Genomic DNA, 12,562 nt, shown 5'->3' on the forward strand with positions numbered 1-12,562 from the left:
AAATTCCATGAGTCATTCCAGTTCCTGTATTTTTTATTAATTATTTTTAATGCTCTGTCTCATGTTGTTTTATAAGACGTTTGGTGAAAAACCCCGTCATTTGGTTGTATATGTTATTTTTTTGGAATGAGATAAAAATTGCAATTTCTAGTAACAATAAATTTTTGTAAGCTCTCAGTGCTGGCATAACTTCTTCCCTTGTTAAAACCAGTGAAAGCTTTTGCAGTCAATGTAGCATGCACAAAAATAGGAGCACTCAACATTCTTGAAAATATAACCCAAAAATAAATAATGCCACATTTCACTGAGAACAGAATTCTGTCCTCGAAACTGAAATGGTATTTGATGAAGCAGAAGGGAGAAAGATACAGTCTTGAAACTCAGATGTCACTCTATCTAGCCTTTAGAGATTTATTTTTCTTTAAAATAACTTGTAGGCTGATCATACTAGTTTTAGAAATCCCTACTAGGCAATACAAATTAAAACAATGCTTCCATTTCACATGGTTTCGTTCAATTTTAATACAATTTTACCTTCAAAAAGTTTTTGTAAATACTAATAGAATATTTCAGTAGAAGATCAGAGCTTAATTTACTTTGTCTGACAAGACTGTTGTGGAATCCTTGTCAGATTTTTGAGTTCTCTATCACAGGTTACACAGGACTTGAACCCTGAAGTGCAAGCACATTGTACCATGGACCATGATGCTCTTGTATTTGTTCAGCATCTGGCATGCTTGAAAGGCATGCAGAATAATCATTGCCATACTAGTAACTGAACTGATATTTATAGCAAATTATTAATACAGAATTTTTATTAATGCCCTGATTAAATGGTTGATTAAGTTAAAGGAAATGAAGCTGCCTTACGAAGTGTTATGTTGGGCAACTTTTTAATAGGATGATCATGAAAGAGGAAGTGGAATCTGCACTCGTGTTGAGAGACATTGGCTGGGATCTGTTAAAATTCCATTTACTACCATATATTTTCAAGCAAGGGTAAGTGTCAATAACTTGGCATAAATCTCTTAAAATACAAAACTGGAGAATGGAAAGGAGCTGATAGTAGAATGTCAGATTTAATGGTGTTCTCTATACTTGGTAGTTTATTTTTATGGAATTGTTTGAAAATGTCTTTAAAACCACTGTATTTGGTCAAATTTAGTTAGTATTTGTCAGTAAATTCAGTGTTTTGAAGGGAGAAGAGATAGACAAACATACTTCTACAGTGACAATGCAGCCTGGCTTCCTTCAGTAATGGGGTTAAAAGTGCAAATTCTTTAGATGGTTTTGTCAGTGGCTCTTGAGATCTCTGGTATTGCACAGCCTAGATAGGTGAACTAAGGATAGGAATATCACCTAGATAGGTGATAGGAGACTTGACTTAACTTCTTTTTTCACACTTTTCATTAAGCATAAGATTTACACCTTTGCATCTACCAATCCCTTCTTTCCTCCATTTTTAGAACTTTTCAAGAGAAGCTTTCTTCAAGAGATATCAATAGTTAGTCATGGGAGTGATAGTAAAACATGCATTTCTTCACAGGGGAAAGACATTTTTTTTGTCCAGCCATCCATCTTGGACTTTGGTTAAGGAAACTATTTTTTCACAGTCAATAGGACTCTTTTTCTGCAGGGCAGTTGCTTTCATGTGTAGATCAAGTCATCATATCACAAAAGTCTCAGTTTCTTACTTCAAGAAGATTCTGGCATCAGTTGCATACCTAATTACTCATTGATTTGGTCTCCTGACTCTCTCTTTGAGGAGGTGTTACAGTTTGTGCATCCTTGAGTACACTGTGAGTGCCTGCATAGATCTTCCCGGCGTTACAGATTCTTTTCATGTGAACAGCATTTCTTACTGAAGTTGAAAAAGCCTGATCAATCCAGTGGTTATATCAAGGTGCATCTGCAATTAAATTTCAGTGGTAAATGAAGCATTTCTTCATCCTGTTCTACTATCCTGCAGCAGAAATTCTGAGTGATTTATTTAGACTTTTCTCCTCCTCAAAACTTAATTTTGTTCTTAAATGTTTTGATGGGCCAGACTAGTGAGTCATCTGTCTGTTCATCTTCCACTGCAGATGTCCTCCCTGATGGCAGTCACCTCATCCAGAAGGACAGAAGACTCAGGCCTTTATGGTCAATTGTTCTTACACAGCCTATTCTAAATGGCATGAAATTTTCTTTTTCCTAAAATGGCATCTGAATTCTGCCCAAATCAGGCAGTTGATCTCACTTTTCTCTTAAAGCTATGTACTTCCACTGCTGAGACTTGCCTGAGCAAGTGTGGGGCACGCCATCTCTTCTCTGACATGACCTTTCAGAAAGATCTTATTGTCTGTTTGTGCTGGCAGAGGGAGGTGCAGAGGGCTGGTGTGTCTGTCCGAGCACTCTTCCACGGAGAAGCTGGCTGAATGTGCACAGTTCTAGTTGCACCCAAGAAGCATCAGCAGCTTCTGCATGGAAGGTGTCCATCTGTGAGATTCTGGAGTATCATTGCCACATATGCAAAGGCCTGTTGGTGTGATGCTATCTTCAGAAGCATAGTCCTGCAACCTGTATTTTGCCATTTAGTCACTTTTTCCAGGTAAATAGTATCATGTGGAGATTGCTGTTTGAAAGAAAACAGTGAAAAGCTGTCACTCTTCATTTCTCTGAGAACTAGCATGTATGATTTCCATTACATTAAATATTAGTGTCCATAATATGCAAGAGGCTGAAATCCAGTTGTAATAAATACATTTAACAATGAGTTGTCTCATGTTTTCCCCACCATTAATCAGTATATATGTCATATTCTCTCATTTTATGGCTTTGTAATTCAGAGTAATAAAGAAATCAAAGGAATAAAATACTTGCATACAAGTAGCAAATGTATTTGAGAAGGAAGTTTTGGGTTTTGGCTTCTAATGAGAAGTATTTCTCTGTATATGTTGCAGATTGACGGTACATTTAAGGTGAACATTCCTCCAGTCCTCCTTGGCTACAGCAAAGAAAAAAATCTGGGAATCGAGAGAGGTTATGATTCTGTGCGAAATCTGAGTGAGGGCTCATATATAACACTGTTTATCACCATTGAACCACAGCTCATTCCTGGAGAGCCAGTCAGAGAAAAGGTAACTAATCAAGAATTCATCATACTCTTGCTCTCTGTTTCCAGTGGTGCAGTTCTTGAGATGCACATAAATAGGTATGCTTCGTGTACTGAAGGACATGAATACAAGTGCAGAGCGACATTAATACAAATTCTGAGTGTTCTACTTCAAATTTTTTAGCTCAGTTCAATTTAATTGGATGCACCATTAAGCTAGATGGACACTTAATGCATGAGAAGTAACTTTTCACCCGGTATCTAGTTCCAGTGTTGATTGAAAGCACATTTGCTTTAATTATCTGTGAGCATATAATTTTCCTATTTACTTCTATAAAGTATTCACGTGAGTATTTGTGAACAGTGGAGGAAAAGGAGGTGGCAGGTGCAAACATAGTGTTTTCATGCTTCTGTGTTTATACTATTCAAATATAGCATTTATTATTTATGGCTTCATGCAGTCCTCCAGATCTTGAACATAATTATTTCTAAACAGGAGCTATTTTTTTCAATTATTTTACTAAACTAGCCTTAGACTAACAATAACAATATGTAGTTAAAATGCATACAGCGCTTGCTATTTAATTTTTGAGATCCATTCAGGAGGGATGTACATTTTTCATGCACAAACAGGAGCAGTTCATTTTTTTTTTTCCAATTCAGTGCTACACTGGACATTTATTAGAGACAAACAGGAACTGGAGAGAAAGGTCTATCACGATGTAATTTCTTTTTCAGAATAAATATAAAATGGTGTGATGCATTCTAAAAACCCTTTTTCTTGTTAAATTATAGTCTTGGAAACTATCCAGTCCTATGTTTTCTTACTCTCATGAATTACTGTGGAAATTGTTGCAATTTAGTACTGTTGAAAATAAAGAAAATTAATAAAGTGCATTAATGGATGCCTTTTAAAGTTAAATAGTTTGAATGATAAGATAATTACTAGGACTGAAAACCATAAATATAAATGTAACAGCCTTGAAGCACCTTTAATAGATGAGACCTTTTTCAGGAGTTTCATAGTCTTAATCTTCACATATAGTAATTAGTTGCTGGGAAAAAAACGTACTGAATTTGTAAAGAAACAGATCATTGTTTATAGAAAGACCTGTCTCCTGTGCTGTTTCAAAAGAAAAATCCGTAAGGGGTGAGATTATTGTAAAATATTATGGACTATATGTTGTGAATCTTGACCTCTTTAAATAATGGGCAAATGTTCATAATTTCTTGCATAGATGCAATTTGACGCTTAGTTACCAAAAAGGTTTTATATTGTATTAATGCTTAGTAAAATGGTGCTGTTTGGTAGCTGTATTTACAATTTATTCAAATGCTTCAGAGGGAAAAACCAGTCATAGATCTTTCAGACATAAGTTCTCTTTAATTTCAAATGTGACAGTAGGAGCCAACTGCCCCTTGCCAAAACTCAGAGCTAAAGAACTAGAAAGAGACTGATGAGGCAGCAAAGAATCATAGCACAGTAAATCACAACACAGGAAACATGTCAAAGCTTCTCCCCACGAGGAGCCACACTGAGAAGACAAGGGGCTGTGGGTGCAAGTTACACTAGAAGTTTTATCTTGATATAAGAAATTATTTTTTTATGGTGAGACCAATCATTCACTCAAAAAGTCTCACCAGGAATATAGTAGAGTCCCCATCACTGGAGGCTTTTATTATGTGATTGGGCAGGGTGCTAGATAACCTCATCTAGGCTCCCCTTCCCACAAAAGGTTGGACCAGATGGTCTTTCAAGGTCCCTTCTAACCTGGGCTGTTCTATGATTCTATCAAACCTAAACTGTACCAAAAAGTATGTGTTATCACTAAAGTGCATTGCAAGTAAAACCAGGAATAAGGAAAATATTGCTAAGGTAAGAAAACTTCTGGTACAGATGATCTGTTTTCTAGAATTTGAAGAACAGTGAAAAATTAGTTGTGATTAATAAATCATTAGGAGTTTTGTCAGATTTTTGTTCGCTCTTTGCTTAAGAGATTTTCCTAAATCTTATAAAAATTTTACTTAGCAGCAGATGATTTGTTTACCTTGGATCCTAAGCCAGAACAAATTATTTCTTTATCAAACATTGTACAGGATTTTCAAATAATCCATTTTTTCAGAGCAATGTAAATAGAAAAAAAATAAAATACAATTTTATATTAGAGGAAACTCAGTAAAGAAGGACCAAAGTCATTAAGAGACTGTTCTGTTTTAGGTGGTATGTATCTAATGAAATCTGTACAAAAAAACACTACTATAAAGTGACGTGGGTGCGTATTCTAACTGTGACTGAAAGTGCCCAAATGTAACACATATACTTATTACAGAAAGTGTTTGGCATAAAATGACAAAAACTAACTAAATATTTCTACTGTCCTTTGTCCCTATTCCTAGACATTCCTTCTGTAGTTAAGTCATTTGAAGTAGCTGTGTACTGTTTTAGGATGCTAAGCGTAATTGTCATTTAATTTTATTATACCTTTTTTTTGTTTTTTTTACCTCTTTTTCCTCTCTTTCTTGCTGTCCTTCCTGAATCTCTATATAGATGAATGAAATGCTTAAGAAGGTACAATATTAATAAATAAAACCAGCTGAGAGATTCCTGTTGTTTCCTGTTTACGATTTAGCTTAGTTTTGTGCCACTTTGGATTACTTGACTCTGACATAGGAGTTGTTTATTTGTCAGTAATATTTGCAGTGAATTACTGCATTTAAATTTACAAAATGCCAGAGGCTGTATATTTTGTCTGTTAATTACGGTTGAGAAGAACCACCCCTGTGAGCCCTCCCTGCTGACTTGGGAGGTCTAGCTGCAGGGCCCTGCCCAGCTGTGCTTTGAGTCCTAGATTTGCTTCTGGAAAATCTCATCTAAAAGCATCAAAATTTTAGACAAGTCTGAATTATGAGGATTTATCTAAAACTTAGTTGGACCTTCTCTGCAAATATTCTGTCATTGTGCAGGGTTGTTTATTATTGATACAAAAATCACTGGGATTTTGTGCACAGTTGCGATTGTGGTTTTAATGGACTGTGATGTGAAGAGCACTGTGGTGGGCTGACCCTGGCTGGATGCCAGGTGTCCACCAAAGCCGCTTTATCCCCCCCCTCCTCAGCGGGACAGGGGAGAGAAAATACAACAAAAGGCTTGTGGGTCGAGATAAGGACAGAGGGAGATCATTCAGCAATTGCTGCCACTGTTACTGCTCCCCCGTTCCCTCCATGGCTGCAGGGGCACAGCTGCCTCACCGTGGGCTGCACCAGGGGCTGCAACTCCTGCCCCTTCTTCACTGACCTTGGCATCTGCAGAGTTGTTTCTCTCATGTATTCTCACTCCTCTTTCCGGCTGCAATTGCTGATGTGCAGCAACTTTTCCCCCTTCTTAAATACGTTATCCCAGCCGCGATACCACTGTGGCTGATGGGCTCAGCCTTGGCCAGCGGCGGGTCCCTCTCAGAACCAGCAGGCATTGGCTCTGTCGGACACAGGGGCAGCTTTTAGCAGCTTCTCACAGAAGCCATGCCTGTAGCCCCCCTGCTACCAAAACCTTGCCGTGCAAACCCAATACAACCATGTAGGATTAGAACCTAACCATAATTGCTTACCTTTGAATTAATATGTGGTGTTACATACTCATCCCTGCAGTTATACTTGGCCATTTTCCTACATTTTCAGTGCATTAATAAAGCCACCTATAGGTACCGTCATTACATGCATTCATAAGTAAATGCAAATTGCCTGATTTTTCCATTAGCTTGCTTATATATCTGTGAGCCAAAGTATATACAAGGAAAGTTCAAAATGCTATTAGGAAAGATTTTTACACTGCTTTTATGGTCCTGTAAATGGTGAAATAAGGCCAAACATAGTAAAAACTTAATCCGAAATTATAAATAAAACTATTTTTATATAAATTCTACTGTCTTTTGAAGTGTGATACCCAAGAAGATGAGAAATTGCTCCAGGCAGCAGAAAAATATGAAGCTGAATGTACATCAAAGTTTCCAAGTCGCCAATGCCTAACAACTGTAATAGACCTCAATGGGAAAACAGTTTTTATTACCAGATATATCAAACCTCTGAATCCACCACAGGAGCTTCTTGATGCCATCCCAAATAGTTCTCAAACAGCAGCAGTAAGTACTTAGAAAAGACAGTAAAGTTTCTGGGATATAGATTTCAGAACGTGTGTGTTCACCTGTGCACATACGCACACAATATTTTTATATGCTTGCTGTACAGCTACACCTTTTGTAAAGGAAAAACTAGAGATACAAAATGAAGTAGTAATGACTACGTGTGATACACAGTAAGCCTATCCTTAATGATGCTGGAAAAGGATATTTGTCTTCTCTGGGAAAAAAACAGATGTATTAATGAGTATTGTCCTTTAAAAAGACAAAGAATTATGCCAAACCTCAGTGGGAGTAAATCGTATCAGGCTTTGATAGAAGTTCTAAAATAAGCTAGCTGCTGCTGTAATGAGGTCAGTGTTTTGTCAATGATATCTGTGGAAACTGCACTTTGCTTCACATCTGGTATAATAATACTACTGTTAGATATCCGTGTCATGAATTGAAGGGGTGACTTGCTCCATTTCATTTTCTTGCAGGAATTGGTGGCTCGATATGTTGCTTTGATTCCTTTTTTGCCAGATAGTGTGTCATTTGCTGGAATTTGTGATTTATGGTGTACATCAGATGTAAGTAATGCATTAAACAGAAGTTCTTTATCCTTTTTAGTGTGATGTAACATGCTAGCAGCCCCTGCTTTCAGGGGGAGATTGTACCAGATGAGCTCTTGAGGTCCCTTCAGACCTAAATTATTCTGTGATTCTATTATTGTGAGGACTGTTTTTCCTTATAAGCCATTTAATTTCAACAAATGAGGACCAAAGCTTGAGAAAAGTTGCTTATCCTGATACAAGCCAAAATTTTTATCTTTGATAGGTTGCAACTGATTGATCCTAAGAATGCTTAGGGCTTCAAGCTTTTCCTGATTTTTTTTTTCCAGTTAGAAAACAATCCAAAATGGCTAGTCATGCACAAATGAAAGGATGCTGACTGATGTAAACTTCAAAACAAGACTCAAAATTGATCATTGTAGTTCCAAGAAATTACAGAAAAAATATTGCATGTATTGTCAGCAATAATGGGATATTTAGCCTTCTCTGTCACATACAAATAAATCCTGTTGTCTGTAGAATAACAGCAGACATTAAGTAAAACATAGGTGATGCTTTCACCATCTCAAAACTTTTCTGCAAAATTCAGAATAACTCAAAAAACAAAGACCTTGATTCTTGCAGTAAAATCTCAGACCTGCATAATGGATTTTCATAGCATTCACTCTGTCCTGCATGTTGAAAAAGTGCCAGTAAAAAATAAACTTTATCAGTTCCAAAGACCTGAGAGGCCACTTGCTTCAGAAGTCTTAAGAAATGTTATAAAAAGTTGTAAGTTGAAGACACAGTTGATAACTGCATAGAAAGATTTGTTTTTTATCTCAATTAGCAATTTCTTTATCTTCTGGCGGGAGATGAGGAAGAACATGCTGTGCTCTTGTGTAATTATTTTCTTGGTATGGGGAAAAAAGCCTGGCTCATAATTGGAAATGCTATTCCTGAGGTAAGAGAATTTTTTCATTTGGTCTGAATATTAACTTTTATTCTGTGAAGTCTTTAGTTCCCACCAATGGATAGAATTGTTTCTTGCTGGCATGTTTTTCCAGGAAGTTATCTAAACATTGGTCTGCTGGAACCGATTTTTTTCAGAGAGCAAAAAATACTAAGTTGAAAGTAGTAGCAGTCATCCTCACAGTACAATGCCAAGCATCTGTAAACCTTGATTGGACTTCAGCTTGTATAAATAGAGTGTCCAGGACAAAGGTAGTGGAGACAGTCCATTCACAGCATCTCCATCATGAAGACATGTTCATTCCTTATGTGCCTGGATGAGGGAAGGCTGATGGACGACACACAAAGGATCCTGCCTCGGCAGTGGACCTTCAACTCGGAGATTGCCCGTGGATGAGAGTTGTGGCAGTCACCAAGTAGGACATGCTGATATTGAAGTGGCATACATTAAACATTCCTGTATATGGAATTTCACATCAGTTCTTAGATGAACTAAGATGACTTGCAGAATCTATATTTTAAGAACGGCTTGAAGCTGTATATGTCTTGACATGTCTCTGATACCTAAAAGAGACAATACTTATTATGTAAGCGCTAGTCAGTTGAACTCTAATGAGCCTGTAATTCTTCCAATACCCAAAAAAGTACCATTAACCTCAATAGTAAAAGTTTAGTATTCCAAACAATACAAATTATACTGTCTTTGTAGCCAGTTTTAAAACATCTTTCTCATTTTTTTTCTTCCTAGGGACCAACTGCATATGTATTAACTTTGGAACAAAGTCAGTATGTCATTTGGAATCCCAGTACTGGATGTTTTTATGGGCAGTATGATACTTTCTGCCCCTTACAAAATGTGTGCTGTCTGATCAGCTGCGATAATGTAAGTGTACCCGGTCTTGTCACATTTCTATACATATAAGAAAGAGCTGGTAACTTGGTATTTTTCTTGACTTCATGCATCATTTGTTCATCAATGTAACTATATTTATGCTGTCATGTTATTAGTGATTCTATTCAATCTTAAGTAGGTTTTTCAGCTACTTTAAATACTTAGAATAAGGAAGAATTTTTTTAGTCAGCATTTAGGTGGATCATTATATCCATTAATGTAATTTTCATTATCGGGTTTTCCTTACTTACATGTTTTCCAAGTTGCATGGCCTAAGAATATGTTCAGGTTACCGCTGCTTAGCAGAGGAGAAGTAATTCAGCAAAGCTAAGAGTTTGCAGGTGAAATGTAATTGAAAAATTAAAACTAAAGCATATGGGAAGGAGTCACTTGAGTTGCATACGTAATGGCAGGCACAGCCCTGAATGGTCAGTGTGCAAAATAGAGCTGGCACTACAAAGCAAAAAACTGTATTGATTTTCTGCCTCCTGACACGTCCTCCTGTTTATTTGCTGTAAAATATAAGTAGTACTAGTCCCTGTTCACAATATATTCCTTGTTGTGTGGCTAGAAACCCTCTGAGAGATAGCAGTGAAGGAGAGGACAGAAGACACGGTGAGAGCTGCACAGCTCAGGGCAGGTGAACCAAAGGCCACGGCCTGGGGCAGAGCCTGTGTCAGGAGGGACAGAATCCCTGGGCAGGGTCCTGCCAGCAGTGTTTCCTGACGTGGCTGGAAACAAACCAATAGTGAGGTAGAGAGATGTGTGAAAGGCTGAAACTGAGGAAACAGGAGACAAGTTTAAAAAAAGAACCTTAGGATTTATTTGAATTAAAACTGGGAGTTGAGTTTAAAAGTTTGCCCCTCTGTTTTTTGGAACCATTGTACAGAAACAGTGAGTCAGGCTTCTATTGTGCACCAAAATATCACAAACATTTGCTTTTATTTTCTGTACTGAAAACTTACCTGGAGAGGTCTTTTGAAGTGTCATGCATTGTAAGCTTTGTTTTCTGTTTTTTTAATCTTCTGGGGTTTTATTCTAAACACAAGACTGTGGATGAGAATTTCATATTCTAAAGCATATTTCTTTTAAAAGTGTCAGTTTTGTTTTTCATTGAAAGTATTCTGGGGAATGGTTGAATGGGTTTGGGTTTAAGTATTAACCTACAGTTAAGAAAAATGTAGCTTAATTGCTGCAAGAAGCAACTAAAGACTTCAGCACTGACAACCTAATCAGCTAACCTTGAACTATAGAGTTCAACATCTTTGGAGGCAACTAGTTCCAATCTCCATGTGACTCTGAGCAGGTGTGCTGCCAGGGGAGCAACTGTTGGTACATTTTGCAGCCTTAGCAGTAGTTATTTAAAGGTTGTTTTGAACAAGAAGCCCACAATGCTTGTGTGGTTCAGACTAGGCTTAAACGCAGACTGCACTGAATACCTATAAAGAAGGGGAGTGCAAGACACAGGGTCCCCTGGATGATAAAATACACATAAGAGCTGTGCATGTCAGCAGTATCTTGAAACAGCAATGGTGCTGGGGCACAGCAGGCTACCAGGCATCACAGTCACAGCTGCACTGTGCTGGGCTGCTGGAAGAAGTTAATCAGAATTCAGAAAAGAGTTACATAGTGATCCAGAGGGGTAGAAATGCAGCTCTAGGCAGCAGAAGAAACTCTGGAGTATATTGTAACCCAACACCATGTGATGCTGAAGTGGTGGTGAAGGCATGAAGTTTCTGAAAGCATAAAAACTGCCATAGTGCACAATAGGTAAGGTGTTGAAAAGGACATACTGAAGAAAACAAAAGACTCAGCAGGACGAGTTGCCAACTGCAGACAGTAATTCTGTTCATACACTGGCCCCAATCCATGCTCAGAAGCACAGGACATGACAGACCAGCACCATCCCTTTTAATGAGAGAATGCAAAAGTTGCACAGCAGCTGTGACTGTACAAGAAAGTTTGCCTTGTTTTATATGAACTCACACTGGTAATTGATATAGGAGGTCAAGATTATAAAGCAGTTTATTGCCATGTAAGTGGAATGTGTTCCATAGTTGTGATTATATGGTGAGAGGGAAAACAAACTTGCTTTCTTGCAGATTTGGTTTAATATGCAACAATATGATTCCCCAGGAAGGATAAGTTTTGATATCACCAAGCTAAAACTGTGGAAGCCTTTCTTTTCAAGAAACTTGCCGTACCCTGGTCTCTACAGTGTTCAGGTATTAACAGATCTATTACCAACTCGATCTAAGGGGTTGAGAGCACAGACTTAGTACAAGAAACAGACGCTAAATTATTTGGACTTCTGTGGTTAACTGTATTTATGTAATAGCATTAGGTTTTAAAAATATTTTCCCACTCCTTAGAATATGAAAGCAAGAATACAGCAAAGTATTTGATTTTATACAGAATGAACACACATCTGTTGTCCTCTAAACATCCATGTAAGATCTTAGGACAACAGTGAAGTGAATGGGACAAATCTTTAACACAACTCTATCCTGAGAAGTAGCTTGGTATTACACAGAAAATGTCAACTTCTATCTTACAGCTAAGGCAGCATTATTTCAAACTGTACACACACCCTTAGTAAACAAACATGAATTTTTCTAGTTTATCAAAGGTATAAGCAGTTGAAGTCTACTGAGAAAAGAAATAACACCATTACACTCAAACATTTCATTAATTTTTATGTCTCGACTAAGTAATAGATTATTTTAGCAAAGTTGTGAACACATACCATCAAGGCAGTAACTCCTAAAGTTACATTACGGTATAGCTAGAAGAGATTGCCCTTTTTAATATTTAAACTTTTTATTTATTTCTAGCCTGAAGAATTATTTTATCAGCATTCGGACAAGGCTGCTGTGGTGGAACTACAGGACAGGTAATTCTACCTCTAAAACAAACGCTGTCAGTGCTAGCGCTGATCACC

At 37.4% G+C, this 12,562-nt stretch overlaps 1 protein-coding gene across 1 annotated transcript in view; it reads left to right on the forward strand.

Moving 5' to 3' along the window:
* The window catches only part of CC2D2A (coiled-coil and C2 domain containing 2A), a 50,501-nt gene that overhangs the window by 36,145 nt on the left and 1,794 nt on the right, over positions 1-12,562 (forward strand). The window contains exons 24-31 of the mRNA XM_010086575.1: positions 901-999; positions 2,943-3,119; positions 7,027-7,230; positions 7,707-7,796; positions 8,608-8,721; positions 9,478-9,612; positions 11,724-11,846; positions 12,456-12,514. Coding sequence (XP_010084877.1) covers positions 901-999; positions 2,943-3,119; positions 7,027-7,230; positions 7,707-7,796; positions 8,608-8,721; positions 9,478-9,612; positions 11,724-11,846; positions 12,456-12,514 — 1,001 coding nt within the window. The remainder of the gene's footprint in view (positions 1-900; positions 1,000-2,942; positions 3,120-7,026; positions 7,231-7,706; positions 7,797-8,607; positions 8,722-9,477; positions 9,613-11,723; positions 11,847-12,455; positions 12,515-12,562) is intronic.

The sequence above is a fragment of the Pterocles gutturalis genome, unplaced genomic scaffold (genome assembly GCF_000699245.1).
Source record: "Pterocles gutturalis isolate BGI_N339 unplaced genomic scaffold, ASM69924v1 scaffold11816, whole genome shotgun sequence".
Lineage (NCBI taxonomy): Eukaryota > Metazoa > Chordata > Aves > Pterocliformes > Pteroclidae > Pterocles > Pterocles gutturalis.